The sequence below is a fragment of the Eschrichtius robustus genome, chromosome 2, assembly GCF_028021215.1.
Source record: "Eschrichtius robustus isolate mEscRob2 chromosome 2, mEscRob2.pri, whole genome shotgun sequence".
NCBI lineage: Eukaryota > Metazoa > Chordata > Mammalia > Artiodactyla > Eschrichtiidae > Eschrichtius > Eschrichtius robustus.
In genome coordinates, this window is record NC_090825.1 from 133,454,520 (window position 1) to 133,473,830 (window position 19,311).

Below are 19,311 nucleotides of genomic sequence, written 5' to 3' on the forward strand. Positions count from 1 at the left end.
TTATATAAATGGATCAACTGTATGGTACGTAAGTTACATCTCAATAAAGCTGTTAAAAAAAAAAAAAGCGGGAGAGTTGGGTTTAAAGATTCTGCCCAAGCTCAATAACCAACCCATTGGTGAGAGTGTGTGAAACAAATTCTCTCAACACAGGTGGTGGATTTAACTTACAGAGAAGCCAAAGGCAAAGTGTCTTTGTCTACCCGTTCCGTGTAAATTCCCTGTGACCCAGTGATTCACATCTAGGAGGTGATTCTCTAGAAGTACCTCTCAAAGAACATGAAGGTGTCCACTCCAGCACTATTTGTAAAAATGAAAAAAAAAAAAAAATGAAATGAAAAGAAAAAAAATAGTTTGAATGCCCATCAACACGGGGTGATTAAATTGATCATGGCATCTTGATTATTACTGAATCTGAGTGATGGGTATAAGGGATTCATTATATCATTCTCTCTACTTCTATGTGCATTTGATAATTTTTCATTATATGAAATTTTAAAAGTTAATTATGGCATATGCATACAATGTACTATCAGATAGCCATATGATCTCAAAAATTTACATGGAAATGTATCCATAATATACTCCCATACTGTGCTGTATGAATGTAAAATGGTACAGCCTTTGGGAAGGAATCTGTGGAATGGGAGGTACGATTTGTCAAAATTTAAAACATTTTAGACATATACGCCATATGACCTTGCAACTCTATTGCTAGGTATTAATCCTACAGAAATACCTGCAAATGTACTCAAAGATTATGTATAAACCTATTACTGCAGCATTATTTGTAATAGCAAGAAATTGGAAAACTGTCTATTAATAGGCAAATTTTTAAATTCTGGTTCATCCATTCAGTGGAATCCTATGTCATCATTAAGAAGAATGAAATAGGTCTATAAATATGCTAATGTGGAAAGATATTGAAGAGAAATAATAAAAAAGCAAATTATAGAATGGTACATAAAGTATGATCTCATTTATTTTAAAACTCTATTACTTATGTAATTTTTTGCTAGAATTTTATTATCAAAGTTTCAAACACTCCAAAAAGTTCTTCTGTAAATTTTTAAAAATAATTGATGATTGTCCATGTTATATTTCCAAACTGAAAAAAAAAATAGGTAATAAAACTTAGGATATAGTATAACCCCATTTGGATAAATTGACATGGAAATTTATACAGAGTTAAAAAAAAAAATCCATATGAAACAGTATGTTCAGGGTAAATGTTCATTCACTGGATGCCAGCTATCGTTGTTATCTTAAGGTAAACAGCTTGATGGTCAAGGGTTCCTCAAACTCAAGAATCAACTCCCGACTTCCTCCAAGTACACAGCTTCCCTTCGCTCTGACAAGGGTCCATCTAAGGCCAACAGGGCAGCTGACAGCTTCCTCCCATTCATTTTACCCTGTGCTCCTGCTGAAGGGCCGCCAGGAGAAATAAGCTTGAGACAAAAGAAAACCATGGACATCCTTCCTGGCTACACAGGCAGCCCTGGCTGCGGGTCCCTGGAAGGAGATAGAGCCGGAACTGGTGAACAAATCCCGACCTCCTTATCAGACAGCTCAGAGCCTTGCCAAGGGAGTGCCCAGGCACTGATTCTGCAGGCAGAGACAAGAGGTACAGTTTGGCCGACTGGAGAACCCCGCACAGCTGTATTCTCGAGATACAGTTAGGTCAAACTGGGCACGGCAGGGGAGCAGAAGTGAGTTTCCTCCCAGGGGCAATGGGTTTTAAGGTCATCTTCCTAATTACATTTGGAAACCAGCTCAGGGGAATTCCCTCTTACTTCATTCTTAAATGTTTTTCCCATCCTGCAAAATACAAATAATAGCAACTATTTATTGGGCTCTCACAGTGCACCAGGCACAGTGTTAAGTCCTTTAAGAGCACTGTGTTATTGAATATCACATGACACCTGATGAGGTGGCCACTATTATTAGCCCCATGATGTGGATGAGGAAACTGAGACTTGCAAAGGTAAGCAACTTGCCAAAGCTTACACCTCCAGTAGGTGCAAGGAGCCAGGCGGACTCCTATGTGCCTGGATTGCAGCACTACAGTCCACTGAAATCCAAATTCTAACCTAGGCCTAGGGAAGGCAGGAGGAAAGGGAAGAAGGAGGGCAGAATAACAGAGAAGTAACACCAGTGTTCATCGAAGAAGAGCATACCAAGTAAGGACAGGGCATCCAAGAGGCAGTATGAGGCCACAGCTAAGACCCCGGGCTTGGAGTGCCCTTCCCACCCAGATGTCCTTGAACAAGTCACACTGCTCCATGCCTCAGGGTCCCCATCTGCCAAACAGGACCAACACAGGTACCTACACCTCACAGGGTTGCTGTGATGATTGAATTAGAGATTGCACAACAGAGCCCGCTACATAGGCATCTCCTACGCTGTAGCTATTACTATGGTTGATGATATCATTATTCCTATCTGACCATCATTCCTCAGCCAGAAGCTGCCCGAAAGCAGGCTGTGCATCAGACAACATGAGCTGGAACTTAGGAAATGCCGATAAATGGTAACCACACATGCTACGTCTCAATATGTTTTTCTCTTGCCCCTCTTACTTGAAGACAGTCACAGGGGCCACATGCAATGCTTTGCATCACCAAGACACTTTAGAAAACATCCGTTCTTGACTCTGCATTAATGAAACTTAGCATGTATCGAAAACCAGCTTATTTATGTGTCACGAGTGATACTATGCACAGCGTAATACATTATTGCTGGGACTTCCCTGGTGGTGCAGTGGTTAAGACTCCGCACTCCCAATGCAGGGGGCCTAGGTTCGATCCCTGGTCAGGGAACTAGATCCCACATGCATGCCACAACTAAGAGTTCACATGCCAAAACTAAGGAGCCCCTGTGCCTCAACTAAGGAGCTGGTGAGCCACAACTAAGGGGTCCACCGGCCGCAACTAAGACCCAGCCCAACCAAATAAGTAAATAAATAAATATTTTTTTAAAAATACATTATTGCTAAGGCTCACAAACCTGGTGGATTTGTTTCCTGTGCCTGACGTGTAACAAATTACCACAAACTAGGTGGCTCGAAAACAACAGAAAGCTATTCTTTCACGGTTCTGGAGGTCAAGAGAGCAAAGTCAAGGTGTTAGCAAGGCTGCACTCAGTCTGAGAGATTCCATTCCTGGCCTCTCCCAGTTTCCAGTGGCTGCCTGTATTCCTCGGCTTGTGGCTACATCACTCCCATCTCTGTGGTCACACTGCCTTCTCCTCTTCTGTCTGTGAGCAAATCTCCCTCTGCCTTCCTCTTACAGATACACTTGTGATTGAATTTACAGCCCACCCAGAAAATCCAGAATTATCTCCCCTTCTCAAAATCCTAAACGTAGTCACACTTACAAAGATTCTTTTTTGCCCCATAAGACAGCATAGTCTCAGGTTCCAGGAATTAGAATGTGGGGCTCTGGGAGGATGGGTTACATTTTTCAGCCTACCTCATCCCGCAATGAAGTTATTCTCTATTTTCTATGCAGGACATAGAGTATAGTAAGAAACAGACAGACCTGAATGTGACTCCTGGATCTGCCTGACATTGAGTAAATTACTCAAATTCCTCACACTCGAGTCTTCCCGTTTACAAAATATGACTAATGATAATAATATCTTCTAAAAAGAGTTGCCATGCGGATTAAATAAGATGGCATGTGAAGTGCCTCTGCACAGTGACTGACTCTCAGTAAATGCTCACTAAGGAGCGAGCGTTATCGTGAACACAAATGAATAAACAACATTCAGAAGGCGAGTGGCTTGCCGAAGGCCACCTAACCAGAAAGTGTCAGTGCCTGGAACTGAGTCTGGGTCCCTCTGGCACCAAAGCCCAAGCATGTTCTACCCTATGGATTAGGCATTTTGGGCTTATGTGCTCACAGCCTTAAGAATCAACACATCTAGGTTATTTCAATTGTGGATGCTACTTCATACTCTCTTCCGGCTACTGTACAGCTGCATCCCTTCAGATCACCACTTCTAGTTACTGAGACTGAGTTTACACAGTCTACCCTAAGAAAGCAATGTCATGTTTCCAATGATTTAGAAATACTGGAGACCCTGCTTATGCAGCGGTGCGGTTAAGAGTTTGGCTTGTACAAAATCACATCAGATTGGCTGGCAATCCATTTGGTCTGCAACTCCAGGGGTTCTGGACAATATGGGAATTATATCTGAAATCAATCTCCATCTACAAAGCTACAGTTGGAGACTGCATTTCAAACAGGACCATGAGGTCTCTCTGGGGCAAGGTGCCTAGCCCAGCACTTAGAATTTAAATCCACTTAGGCATTCGCTGCCTCAGAGTCAACGCAGCAGGGTTAATTCCAGTTCCTGATACTTCAAAAAAAATGTTTGAAGAAAATTTCAGACACTCTCAGGGAGCTCTCTTCAAATTCTCATGTCCCCACCTATCCATCCAACCGTTTCCTCGGCACCGGTCTCCTCGGGTTATACAACATCAGCTGCGGGGAATGGGGAGCCCAGCTGTGTGCCGAGTTTGGAACAAACATTCTGAATACTTTAGATCTGCCAAATACTTGGTTAAAGAACGATATCCTCTAATTTCTTAAGCCATGTGTATTTTAAGTGAAATGTAATCCATATGTCTGTGACTCATTTAAATGCACTTCAGTGAAGCACGGTTCACCAAGAGCACTGGGATATGTCTAAGCCTTTCTTAAGCTTCTCTTTGATCCAGGAAATTGAATTCTGCCGACAACAAATGAAGCTCCTGACAAGAGAGGGTCTAAGAGAGCTGTCCTTTATCCTAGATAAGATGTTAAAGTCTATTCCTCACCCAGGAGGAAGCCGGGGAGAACTCCACAGCCTGGGTGATACGCAGAGTTTTGCTCCAGATCAGCTACGCATCTCCACCAGGCCTCCTTGGAAGAGAGGCGCAGCAGCAAGCGGTGGTAACTAACCTACCCCGTCTATTGCTGAAAAAACTCCTCTTCTGCTTATTTCTCCCCTTCTTGGGTCCTCCAGTATTATACAACTCAAATAGGGATGAAAGGGGAAAAGTCCAGGACCTAGATCACTCCATTAGCAGTGAATGACTGCTAATTTTCCAGGACAATTAATTTTGTTAATTTTGTTGCTTGATTTCCAAGACAACAAAAGCGGTCTCCATCACTAAGATATCTCTGAGGGACTGATAAGAAGTTAGAGATATGAAGTGAGATGAAAGTCGGAAGTAGTGGTAGGTACAGTAATCAGTAAATCTCCAAATGCCTAAATTCTGCCTTGACCATTACTATTCCCCATGAGGTCTGGAGGTAGATATGCACACAAAAGAAAACAAATATCCATTCTTATTAGCTAGCCTTATACAAACAGGATTTCTCTTTCGCTGAGCTGCAGCACAATGAATGGGGTGAGACCAAAGGACATCTCTCCTTTTCCCAAGCCAAAACCTAAATCTGGCATCATTTGGACTCAAGGAAGGAAGTCTACTGAAGAGATGAGAGTTGCAGAATGTGCTTCAGAGACTAGCGGAGAGAAGTATATAGATGGCCAAAGATCCTCTGGGCACAGCGCCCACTGGTTGAGCTGCTCATTTGCTTTTGAAGGTGACCTTGTAATGTAGTAATTGAGCCAGTGAGCATCCTGCAAGCAGGTTCAACAGTTCAGTGTGCCCTCCTCTTGGGAGAAAGTGGAGAAAGGAGAGAGCCAGGGCCTGCATCTCCCTGGAGGCGACCAACTCCCCAGATGCCTACAGCTAAGGAAGATTCCATTTGATTTCTGCAAACAAACTGTTGTCCAATATGGTTTCTGGATTGATGAGGCAGTCCTCATCCTGGGGGAAATTATGTGGAGAAAAAAAATATTATGGATTTATACCTCAAAACTGTGGGTTGTGGAAATAGCAGCCTATAATTTCTTCCCCGTAATTTCCCTTCTCGTGCTTATGTTGCCTAAACGGTGGGTCCTGGGCCAGCAGTTCATCCTCAACTTCAAGGTCTGTGGTTTTGGGGGTATTTGTCTTTATCCCACTGCCCCCTATTTCCAGGAATGTCTACAGAACTGGAGAGTAAATGCCCTGAGGCAGGGACCTCTTTTCCATTTTCCACTTATGTGCTATCCTTTCAATAGGTAGCACAGGAAAGGCTCTTAGAACCCAACTGGGACAAAACCCTCATTCAACAGATGAGAAAGTTGAGGCCCAGGAGAGCCAACTGGCTTACTGACCAATTCCACATCGTCTGTCTCTGAGCTCAGTACTCTCTCCACCGTACCACACAGCCCTAATCACAAGTCAGTTTCTCCTAACAACAGCTAAGTAGCAACAGTGGCAAATGATGGGTAGGTGTGAGTAAATGTAAAACTAGGGAACATATCAGAGCAGAGTACTACCTTCATCACATACAGGTGAGTCTACAAAAACAGGTGTGGAGCAATATGTAGAGTATAATCCCATTTCTGCTCCTCCCTCAGCACAAAAATAGCAGCCTGGGTGCGCTTCTGTGTGATTGTGCCGATGAGTATCTACGTGCGTGCTCTCACACGCAGAGAAAAGGTCCATGGTAGGCTCACCAGCTGTTCACAGTGGACTCTCCTTGTGGGTGGGAGACTTTCATTCTTTCACTCATTATGTTTTGGTAGTGCTACATGTTTTACAATGAGCATGTACTGCTTTTGCAATTAAAAAAAAGCACAGGCTAGAAAAAAATAGTGGCTGCCATTTACTGGGTATGGAGTACAAGCCAGGCACTATGCTGACCCCTTGACAGGCACCATCTCATTTCATCCTCCCAGTGGCTCTACAGCGTGGGACTCTTATTATACCCCAGATAGGGAAACTGAGGCTTGAAGAGGACATACGGTTAGTAAGTGGCGAGTCAGGATCTGAACCAGGACCCTCCAACATGCAAGCCACATTGAGGTTAGCCCTACGATGTCACTCTTTTCCACCTGCACTCAATAGAGAAAAGAGTGTGTGTCCCCCATGGGAATGTCATCCGTTTATCCCGAGTTACTTCACAGCAGAAAAAGGCTGCCAGCTGCTGTGCTATGGAACTAAGGCACCTTGGGGTGTCTGCTGCCTGAGCTGAAGGCCCATTTGCTGTGTCCCTCTCTCCTGGCCTAACCCCCATGTTCCTCCATCCTCACTATTCTTGGCTATCTCTCCATGTGTGAATTCCATTAAAGGCCTGCTCACTGCTATTTTGGGCCATGCATTAGCACATGGACTTTGATTAGACGAGAAAAGGCCAGACACCTCAGGATGATGAAAAATAAATTAGAAATGTCCTCCCCCTCCCCTCAGAGTCCCAGAAGCCCTTGTCCACAGCTCCTGGGAGGCCTGAGAATCCAATATATGAGGAGACGTAGGTGGGGGCAGGGGGAGGGAATGGAAACCTTCATAACCTATTAGGACCTTTGAACTTGGCTGTCCCTGCTCCTTGGAATTGTCATCTCCCCGCTGTCCACGTGGCTCACTTCCTCCCCTCCTTCAGGTCTGGACTCAAATATCAATTCACCACCGAGGCCTGCTCTGGCCACCATTCCCAAACAGCACCTCCTTCCTGAACCCCTACTCTTCAGAGCCCTTATGTTCCTTTTGTTTCTGCCACAGCAGTTGTCACTGGACCTACTACACATTCACTTGTGTATTTATTGTCCCCCTCCACTGAAATATAAGATCCAGGAAGGCAGAACTGTTTTATTCACAACTGTATCTGCAGTACCTGCACTGGTGTCTGGAATGCTACAGATGCATCCAAGATGGAAAAGATAAATGAATCAACTGAGGAAGTTAAGAACCAGAGCCTGAGGCTCACTTAGCACAGGGCCTAGTTTCCCCTCAAATATCATGGGATTATAACAACTTTATAATTTGTATAAAATGTGAAAAATCAGAACAGCAGCACCACCACCCCCCAAGCTGTTTTGAATCCAGACTTGCACGCACCATGAATGAGAGGGCTTTGGGAAGTAAACACACTAGGAAGTCACGTGCAGTTGGAGTTCCGCTTGCTAACACATGTTCAAAAACAAAAAGCCCAATTTAGACGAAAATAGCAGGAAGCCATCCCCAGGGATACCTGGTGAGGTCATATTGCTTGGCTCTGCTGCTTCCATTTTTGTCAAGTCTCCTGCCTGCTGCCAATTCAAGGAGGCCAGGAATCACATCCAGGCCACTGCTGATCACTGGGAAACAAAAGAGCTCCAGGCAACAGACAACAGAACCTTATCTGCGGGCTCTCCTCTGGAACCTCAGTGTGGGACCGTAAAAAATCACAATAGTAGTCAAATATTTACTGTGTTCTCTGTAAGCACTTTGTGTACATCACTGTACTCAGCCCTCACAACCACCCATATGAGGCTGGTGTTACTAGTCTCATTTTATAAGTGACGACACTGAGATTCTAAAAGACGCAGCAATATGCCCCAGGTTACTCAGCTAGTAAGTTGAAACTGGGTTTCTGTGACTCCAGATCCAAGAACACAAATGATCCTCATTTCACCTCTCTCATTGACTTGCTGTGTGGCCTTAGACAAGCGCCTATCCTTCCCTGAGTTGAAGTTTCTGCTTCCATGCAAAAGACTGCTGCACTCAGTGTTTTCTATGGCATCTTCATGCTCTAACTTCCTATGACCTCTTGCAAAGACTCCAAAATACGAAGGAAGCAGGAATCCTGGGATCCCTGCTTGGCCAGTCCAACTCCAAAGGATTTGCCCATGACACTAACCCCATCACCTAGGCAGCCCAGAGGAAGCTGAGGGGTCAAATGCCCCAGTTGAAAGCAGAATAGGACAGATTAGACGGAGGTGGCAATAGGGAACAATAGACTAGAGCTAGAGGGTTAGGGCCATGAGAAACTGAAGAAGGCCCCTGAGAGAGACTAAGAACAGACCCTCTGGGGGCCTTTCCTGCAAGACCAAAGGAAGACAATGCAAGGAGAAATCTCAGGCAGATTTCTGGGCCTGCGCCCTCTGCAGACACAGCCAGCCGTGTCTATTCCAGGGAAATGGGACAAAAGGAACACATACTTGGGCTGGTTTTACTCCAGGAGTAAGGTAGGAGGAAAGTAGCGAAAATGATTGAGATGCCCATCTTTCTGGCTTCCCGAAGGCCACCACATTCTGGAGGCAGAGGAAAGACTCGGATGAAGCCCATAACTGCTCAGGCTGCTTAAGTCATACTTTTACTGCACTTCCGACACCACTCATCCTCCTCTGCGAGTGTCCAAAAAGCCCAAATTTGGAATAATTTATATTCTTGCTTTCCACCCAAGCTTAGCAGTCATTCCCATCCTCCTGGATATGGGAAGGTCCCTATCCATCGCTTTCTTGGCAGTGATGCATGTGATTACTCATCTGCTTCTAAGGGACTCCGGAGGCTGCCAAGAGGAGACAGGCAGTTCTGCGAGCCATGCAGCCTTATCTGCAAGGTCTGTGCGGCAGAATGTAAGTGGGACTGTTGGTGGGGAAATATCAGAAGCCCTCAGAGGACCCCGGCCAAGTAAGGAGAGCCCTCCAGTGGCCAAAGCAGATTGGGAATGGCCAAAGAATGGGCAAAAGACACAGCCGTGCCTTATGTCTATTCACCTGCTCGATAACGTGAATCAAGATACAGCTGCACTTGATGGCAAATCAATGTGGAAATATTTCTGGGCCAGGCAGCCACCCAAGAGGAATGAGGTTAGGAAGATGGAGGAACCAGCCCGATGAAGCCAGGAGACTGCTGACCATGCCCTTATTCGCAGGAGCTCAGATGTAGCTGACCCAGAATAGACAGAGCAGCCAGGGTGTGAGCACCAAATCCCAGAACACTCCACCTTGCCTCTCTCCTTTCTGCTGTTTTCCTCTAATCTCCTTCACTTCCTGCTGTGCGCTGTGCTGGAGCTAGTAAGACAGCTGCCAAAGTCCTCCAGCCCATCCCTCCCTTCGTGTCTCACACATACACACACTCACACACTCACGTGCAGTGAACTCTAAGAGGCCCCAGAAATACAGCCTGAGGAAATTCAAGGAAGATGTTAAACAGTCCACTAATTTCACAGCAAGTCAACAGACTGTGGAAATGCTGGCTCTGTAAGATGCTCCCCACAAAGGAACCCCAGCTTGAGAGCTTGGGTCACTTCGCTAACTGCTTCCTTCCAAAACAGCGGCACCTGCGTCCGGCACTGACATGCAAGTGGGTTGTTTCATTTTAGACAAAGGAGAAGTCCACTTACTCATTCTTCTCCAGGTCCAGGATCAGTTCTCGCCCCTCAGCCATCACCCTGAGCTCAGCTTTGAGTGGATGCTAAAAGCAACAACAAAAGAATGTCAGTTCCTAAAAGCAGGGAACGAGGCTCCCAGGAAGGGGTGCAGGATCTAGCACAGGGCTCTGACCTGGATCCACAGGAAGTGGATCCACAAAAAAGACTCAATCTCATTTCCAGCCCAAACATGAAATATCTTCACTCCCAGAAGGACCCAATTCCCCTCCCCCATCTGCATTCTCCTCAAAGACAAAGGAGAGAAACTCCAAGCCGAAATGTGGTTGTAAGTGCCTGCATGCAGGCCTGGTAAAGGCAAACCCTGAAAAACACAATCTTGGAAAACAAATGTTGCGTGGAGTTAGATCTGGCTTCAAGTGCTGGCTCCGACACTATAGTTGTGAATTGGGCACGTTACCGAACCTCGCTACAACTCAGTTTCCTCGTTTATAAAATAAAGAAGTAATAGTCAACTTTATGGGGATCTTGTAAAGACTAAGTGACATGGTAAATGTAAAGAATTTATTACAGTGCTTGGCATACAGGAAGCCCATTACATGTTGGCTGTTATCTAAAATACCAGGGAAAGCCTCTTCATCATGGGCTCGTATTTTATTTTATATTGGCTCTCAGTTTGGATACCCCTCAATCATCTCAGAGGAGACAACTAGAAGAACCTCCTACTAAGGTTTTAAAGGTCTGAAAGATACATTTTACACATAGGAGAAAATTTGCTGAGGGCCAAAGTAGCTACACACCCAGAATAGACCATTTAAAGTATCATACAAACGGCCAATAAGCATAAAAAACATGTTCAGCATCACTGGTAACTTTCCCTCACCCAAAAAGATTTTTTTAAGATACCTTTTAAAAAATCAAAGCAACAAAGATTTTTTTAAAACCATAAATCACAATGCAGTGGAGTATACTATAGAATGGGCACTCTCACACCCTACCAGTGAGAATTTCAATCAATACTGGCTCACCGGAAAATAATCCGTCAGTATGGACCAAGAGTTTAAAAATGTTTAGGCCCTCTAACTCAGAAATACAAGATTCTATCTGAAGGGAACAAATGGAAACACAGGCAATGGTTTATACACAAGGATGCTCATTACTTACAATAATGACTAATGAAATAGAACCTAAATGTCCAAAAATAGGAGAATGGTTAAAAAACTGATAATCCATTCACATGACAAAACATTACACAGTCATTAAAAATGATGACTTTCAATAATTTTTAAATTATCAAGAAAGTACACATGATAATGATTAAGCACAAAGGCTTAAAACATAACACTGTATGTTTTATTCATTCACACTTCTGTAAAGGGAATAAAGTAGAGAGAAATAAACCAAAAGGTTACCATAGTTACTTCTCAGCAGTGAGAACATGAGTTAATTTTATTTTCTTTTGTGCATTTTTCCATGTTTTTATAATGGCTTTATATATATATATATATATATATATATATATATTTTTTTTTTTTTTTTTTTTTTTTGGACTGCGTTGGGTCTTCGTTGCTGCACACGGGCTTTCTCTAGTTGCGGTGAGCGGGGGCCACTCTTCGTTGCAGTGCACGAGCTTCTCATTGCGATGGCTTCTCTTGTTGCGGAGCTCTAGGCACGCGGGCTTCAGTAGCTGTGGCGTGGGGGCTCAGTAGTTGTGGCTTGTGGGCTCTAGAGCGCAGGTTTGGTAGTTGTGGCGCACAGGCTTAGTTGCTCCGCAGCACGTGGGATCTTCCCGGACCAGGGCTCGAACCCGTGTCCCCTTCATCGGCAGGCGGATTCTTAACTACTGCCCACCAGGGAAGCCCAAGCTTCTACCCCTTTTAAGGTTGACCTCAAAGCTTAGTTTTGGCATGTATGAGAAAGTGGGTCACCTGCTTTGCCACCTCTGGTTGGGGGCCTGCCTCTTCCAAGCACGTTTCTCTTCTTATCAGCTTCAAACCCCACTTCCCATTAGGGTCCTGGGCATCCCTGAAACTTTTGTGCCACTGAGGGCTCTGACGAGATCTGAACATTGTGATACAGGATGCTTGTGCAACTCTGTCCTTTGCTATTTTTTGCTAATTTACCCTACTCACTTCTTTTAACAAGGGACATTTCAAAAACATGGGGAGAGGAAGTTAGGGGGATGTTTACCCAATAACTTTCACTAAGAAATTCACTTCTCTGTTTCTGATGCCTATTTCTGATTCAGCTCTACCAAGACCTATTTCTGGTCACTGGTCCTTTGCCACTTCACTCTGGGAGGTCTGGAGCAAGGGCCCTGCCCAATCCCATTCAGCATCAGAGACACAGTCCCAAGTGGGCATTTGAGGAAAACCACACAGCAACAGAGCTGTATCAATCCCTTATCCAAGAGGTAGGTGGCCAAGAGTCCACACAAAAAAAGGAAAGTTGACACAGATCAAAGCACTGTCAATTCTCCCCCAAAGAGACACAGGCTGCAACATGAGTATGAATATTTATTTTTAAGTGGGAAATCCAAAAATATTTCTCTAGTCTGGAAGATGCTCAGACACTGATATTTAAAATATGATGTTCTTTGTTTCCAGGGGACATTTCAAGCAAAACAATGAAATAGCACTAAAAGGATTTACGTAGCTTCCTTGTCCAGATTCACTCAGTTTTTGTCTTGCAACTCCACTCTGTGCTAGGAAGGGGCAACATCACCTCTCCTAGGAAGTGTAGGAGCTGACCCACTGTTTACACTTCCCCAGGGCAGGGTTACAATGCCTTTCTCTTTTGAGCTAGATTAAATAGATCTTCAGCTCCACGGGGTATGGGAAATCTGTCCTATATATCTGTACCCCCCCCTTAAGACATAGTACAATATTTAGCATATAGTGTTCAACTAACGTTTGATGAATGAAGTAATTACAAAATGAGAATATGATGCCTGAGTGAGACCTACCTCTCCTCTCCCTCTCTGACATTCATTCATTTGTTCTTCAACAAATATTTATGGTGCCAGGCACGGTGCTAACTATTCCTACAAAATACAATGACCCAGATTCTGGGCAGACAATGGCTGGGAACAAAGACAGGATCTGAGCTCCACTTTGTTTCTCAGGCCCTTCCTGAGGATGCCCAGCATCCCACATCTGGAGGGAACAGAGAGGCGTCTATAAAAGTATCAGATCCATTCCTCGGACAATAATGGATAGGTTGGAATATCCAAGATCTTAATTTTTAAGAATAACCTTCTCTAGGACGGCCATCCATTAATTTGTCTAGACTTTTCCTGAAGCTATTTTCAGTCTCTCCTACTTTTTGATGAAATGAACTCCATGCATTTATTGTCTTTAGGATAAAATATTATTTGCTTTCATTTGTCCTAATATTTTCACTGTAAGTTCCCTTACTAAATCCAAATTGGAGCATTTTTGGACATGTCTGTATTACTTCATGGATTCTGGGCATTTCTACTCTCCATTTACCTCTCCAGACTCAAGGACCACAAGTCTGAAATCTTTCCTGACACAGCTCTCTCCTCCCTCTGCTACCATAATCTGGCTCTTATATGTTGCCCAATAAATCACTGACCATTTGAACCCAAAGGGCTCTTATTAACTACCCCTCCTCTCCAGCCCTCTTCCTTCTTATCCCCTCTAAGCCCTATTTTATAAATGAGGAAACTGAGTTCAGAAAGTGAAAGGTCCAGTAGCTGGTTACTGACATGCAGCAATCACATCTTCCTTTCTAGTTCTTTCTTGTCTCACTTGAGCTATAAGAACCAGAACCCAAGACTATCCTAGATGCACAGATCCTTCCTGCAAGAACAGGATAACGTTTTCCGTCTTATTCCCAATTCCCTTGATAAAGCCTGTGCATTCTGCTGGTGTCATGGCCCAAGGAGGCTACTGAATTTTAAGATTATTGGATTTGAAGACAGATTCCTCAGTACAAGGTCCCTACCCTGCCTCTTATTTTAAAAAATGTTTGGGTTATCATTTTTCTCTCCAAGTATATTATCCCATCAATAAAGTGGAGCAGGGACATCCCTGGTGGTCCAGTGGTTAAGACTCCACGCTCCCAATGCAGGGGGCACGGGTTCGATCCCTGGCCAATAAATAAATAAATAAATGAAGCGAAACACATATTATGCAGAGCAAAAACTAATGACAAAATTTAATCAATCCCAGTTGAGAGTCGGTGATTTTTGTGACACGTATTTGCACTTAGCTTATGTCAGCATTAACGTGGATTTTCATTTCCTCAACTACTTGCATTTAGAAGTGTTTCTAGTAGGTTGTCACACAGTGAAGGAAAGTCCCATCTGGGGTTTCCAAAACTGGAACACAGAGCAGATAGAGTGGGCCAGAAACGGAACTAATGGTGATAATTGGGCTTCCAGGAAAGTTGAGTAGGCGACCTCAAGCCTCACAAAACGGAGTTGTCAGCTTCTGCCTGTGAAAATGAGATTCTTTGAGTCTTACCTTTTCCCTCAAGGGGCTTTCTGCAGTCTTCCACTGAGGTATTATTAGTTCATGCTGTGGCTGGGGGCTGCCTTCCCCACTTCCTCCTGCCAACACAGGAAGCACACCATTGGAATCCCAGACCTCTGCACCCTAGCTAAGCCAGGCATGCACTGCCAACTGGAAAGACCCATATTGGGTTGTTAGGAGACCTGCTGGATTCCAGGCTCTTGGCACTCACTATGGGTCAGGCACTCTGCTAGGTGCTGATAATATAGTGGTTGGTCTGTGTATACTTCACAAAGTTTACCTTCTAGAGATGGGAAGCGGACAACACAAATATTCTCCAATGGTACAAGAGGGTCATGAAATAAAGAGACGCTGAAGAGGAGGTACCTATTTTAGAGAGGATGATCAGCAAGGATGGCATTTAATTGAGACCTGAGGGACCAGAAAGAAGATGCAAAGATCTAGGGGAAGGGTGGCCCAGGGAGAAGGACCAGCAAGAGCAGAAATGGCCCTGGCCTGTTTAAGGAACAAGCAGAAGTCAGAGGTAGCTAGAACGTAGCAGATGAGAGGCGAAATTGGTAGATATGGTCAGCAAGACAGCCATGGGTCTGATATCACAGAGGGCATGGAAAGTGTCTGGATTTTATTATAAATAGACTTGGAAGGCACTGGAGGGTTTAGACACAGAGCAATATGATCTGTGTTTGGTTTTTAAAAGATCTTTCTGCCGCTGGGTGGAGATGGAGAGGGTGGAGGTGGGGGAGGGAGGCAGGAGTGCAAGTAGAAGCAGGAAGGCAAGGCTGGAGACTTGCAGGAGCCCTAGTGAGAGTTGCTGGTGGCTCAGACTAGAATGACATCAGTAAAGAGGAATGAAGTGTTTGGATTCTGGGTATATCTGGAGGGCAAGCCCCTGGGTATTATTCCCATCGAGTTTCAGTTTTCTCATCTGTAAAATGAAGACAATGATACCCACCTGCCCATCTCACAGCATTACTGGGGAGAGTTACTGTGAAAGTGCTTCCCAATCCACAAAGCATCATGGCGTTAACCTGAGCTTCCTAAGGGCAAGTTTGCTTTTTCATATCACTTCCTACTTTCCAAATTATTCTCACCACCCAGTTCTCTGTACTCAAGACAACCCTGGGAGCTAGGTAGGAGGATTCCTATTTTACAAGAAAGGTGAGCTGAAATCTGTTTGAGGAGACTTGTTCCAGGCAGGGCAGACCTCAAACATTGGTCGCAGGCAATCTTAATAAAGTGGTAATTGCTCAAGGCCTAGGCAAATTAGTCTCCGTAAGAATAGGCCAAATCCACAGGACTCCTGGGGTTGAAGTGAGGACTCCAAAATTTATTCTTTCTAAACCAACCACATCAATCACATAGAATAGAATAAGTGACAGAGAAGATGGCCATAGTTGTTCTGTTAGACTGGCCCAATTATGAGTGATTAACTTTCCTTTGAGATTACTGATATGATGTATTCTCAATCAAAATATATCCTAAAAAATAACCTCATTAGAGTAGCATTAGTTTCATCATATTAGTAAAAATGAGAAGCAATTCATTCATTTACTCATTACATATTTTCTGAGTGCTTAACTATATGCCAAATACTATGCTAGGTGCTTGACATTCACTGGGGAATCAGGCATAGTTCCTGATCTAGTGGCTCTGATAAATCTAGATTCTCTGCAACAAAAAGGAATTATGCTATTCAATGGAACATTCAAAGGAATGAAATGATCTTTATGATTGCAAAAATTATTGAAAGCAAGGCTCAGTAACAGAGGAACACAGTACATCTTAAGAAAAATTGTTCAAACCTTGGAAATAAGGCAAAAAGAGCAAGCAGGATGTCCTTTCAATGTCACATTTGGAGCATTGTTTAATGGGCCTTCCCACAGACTAGTGAATTATCTAGAGGAATGTACCTTTGTTTGACTTTTTTGTTTCCTATTAATTAAAGGCTATACTCTGTGAAGTTATCTGTTAACTGTAGCTTTCAGTCTGGTAGAGATGCAAATGACTTCAGTATAGTAGAAAGATAACTAAGAATTATGGTTGTTTGGTCCCATGGAGCATTGACCACTTTTGTATCTGTCCCAGCAAAGGATTTCAACATTCTTTCTCCAATGCTTCTATCACTCCTGTTCCTCTAATGCTTTGAACTAGCTTTACCATTCTATTCACTGCCTCATTAATGAATCAAATCAATCTTTGCCAACCTTTCATCCTATATTTGTATGAGAGTCATGTTTTTAACTTTTTGAAAATTATACTTCTGCGATTTCTTGAAGGAATTTATAGTCATTGAAACCATGTTTTTGGAGAATGTAACGATGTGGCAAATGCTCATAATGTGAAGTGGCATATGCAAGACACAAAACTGTACCTATGGTATGGCTCCAATTTTATCAAAATATATTTATAGGCACACACACAAAGACTGGTGAAAAGAGGAGAGACTAGGAAAGCAGCGGAAAGAAAAGCCAAAAGCAGAAAAACAGAGGAAAAGGAGAGAGAGGGAGGCAAGCCAGGGAGGGACCGACCGTTTTCTGCCTGCTCCGGGTCTCCCGCATCTCCACCACCTCCCCAGGCGCACAACGTGGGAACAAAGCAGGGGCTCCCGGCCTGGGGGCCGGCGGGGGCGCTGTCCCGAGGAGTTGCGGGGGGCGACTCCCAGCTCCCCAGGTCCCCCAACCCACCCACCTCCAAAGCCCCCCGTCCCCCGCCCCGCTACTTACTTCTGGTCCATCCCGGCAGGGCGAGCGCCAGCAGGCAGAGCTGGGCAGCGCCCACGCCCCGGGGCATGGTGGCAGCTGGCCCCTCGCGCACTCTGCGTTCACCAGCACGCGGCCATGCCAGCACCCTAACCAGGCCGCGGCGCTTCTGGAACCCACGGTCGCCCAGCAGCTCCCAGCCCTGCTCCCAGCCATTGGCCGGGACGCTCCGCCCCCAGCTCCGTGGAGGAGGGGCGGGAGGAGCCAGGGGCGGAACCAGCGCGACCCCTGGGAGCCAGGCGAGGTGGGGGCGGGGGAGGGGGCGCGGTGTTCGGCGGTGCTCAGGTGCTGGCGATCAAGGGAGGGCGAGTCCGAGCCGGAGGAAGGGTAGGGATTCACGGTGGGCGCGGCCTGAGGAGGGTCGGGGGCTTGGGTTTGTAGGAATTAAACTGGACCCCTCTGGGTACAGCGGCCCGTTTCCTCTGTCCCGCACTGGGCTAGACGCCTTGGGTGACACTCAGAGGCTACTCACCCAGCACCGTCCTCTAGAGGCCGCCACGCTTGGACGCAGGTTCTGAAAGAGTTAACCTGGCACAGAGAGCTAAGTGCTGTATGGAATTGTTTTCTTAGCAGGACACAAATCAGGGATCCTTTCCTTCTGACTGGGAGGAGCGGGGTGGTGAAGACAGGATTCCCAGAGGAGGAGACGTCTGAGCTCAGGAGGAGGCGAAATGGAGCACCAGGCAGAAAACCCTAGACAAACGGACTAGGGCGGGAAAGTCCATGGGCTGTATTGGGGGAAGACTGGAATTTGGGATGGTTAGGATTTAGGGCTTTGGAGGGAACGGAGGGAGATGAGACTTGAAAATAATAATAATGACTGTCACTTACTGAGGGTTTACTGTTTGCTAGAAGAAGAAAATAATAACTAAGACTGATAGAGCACTTCCTAAGTGCCAGACACTGTCTTCAGCACTTTACATATGTCAACTTATTTAATTAATTAATCTAGGAAAAGAACTACCTTTTATTGTCCTTTAATATGTGCCGGGGACTCTCTATACATCATCTCTTTTCATTAGCCCAATGATCCCCTGGGGTAAGTACTAATAGTATCCTGGTTTAGAGATAGAAAACCAAACCTGAGAGGCTAAGTAATTTGCCCAAGGTCACACAGCTAAAGTCGGAGTCTGGATTCAAGTCCACATCTGAATAACTCCAGAGCCTCTTACAGCACACCTTATTTTACAGATGGGTACACTGATAATCAGAGAAAACTGCCTTGCCTAAGATCCCTTAGCAAGTTTGGCAAAGCCTGTTTCTAAAGCCTCAGACCTCTTGTCATCTATTCCTTTCACTGAGTCTCCTTCTTCAAACCCAGGTTTGTACAGTTAAACAAGATGCTGTGTTTGGGGGAGGAAAAGGCACTCCTGAAGATTAGTAGGTATGTCTGTTGAAACCACTGGGCATACATAAAAGACACTGCTCTTGCCATTGATGTATTTAGAGGCTGTATTATTCTGTTCAAGCTGTCATAACAAAAAACACAGACTGGATAGCTTGAACAACAGAAAGGTTTTTTTTCACAGTTCTGAGATTAAGGTGTTGGCTTGGTTGGTTTCATACAAGGCCTCTCTTCCTGGCTTGTAGAAGGCATTCTTGCTGTGGCCTCACATGGCCTCTTTTCTGCTTGTGTGATGAAAGCAAGCTCTGCTGTCTTCCTCTTCTTAAGGACACTAATTCCATCAGACAGAGCCCCACTCTTATGATCTCATTTAATTTTTATTACCTCTTTATAGGCTCGATCTCCAAATACAGTCACACTGGGGGTTAGGGGTTCAACATATGAATGTGGGGACACAGTTCAGTCCATAACATTCTATCCTGTGGTCCCCAAAATTCATGTCCTTCTCACATGTGTCA

General features: G+C 44.8%; 1 protein-coding gene across 1 annotated transcript in view; it reads right to left on the reverse strand.

Annotated features, from left to right (window-relative positions):
• ADAM19 (ADAM metallopeptidase domain 19) overlaps positions 1 to 17,628 on the reverse strand; it is an 88,014-nt gene extending 70,386 nt beyond the window's left edge. The window contains exons 1-3 of the mRNA XM_068536283.1: positions 17,413 to 17,628; positions 14,681 to 14,766; positions 10,206 to 10,276 (exon numbers count right to left, since the gene is read on the reverse strand). Of these exons, the coding sequence (XP_068392384.1) occupies positions 10,206 to 10,276; positions 14,681 to 14,766; positions 17,413 to 17,479 (224 nt within the window). The 5' untranslated portion in view covers positions 17,480 to 17,628. The remainder of the gene's footprint in view (positions 1 to 10,205; positions 10,277 to 14,680; positions 14,767 to 17,412) is intronic.
• Between the last annotated feature and the right edge of the window lie 1,683 nt (positions 17,629 to 19,311).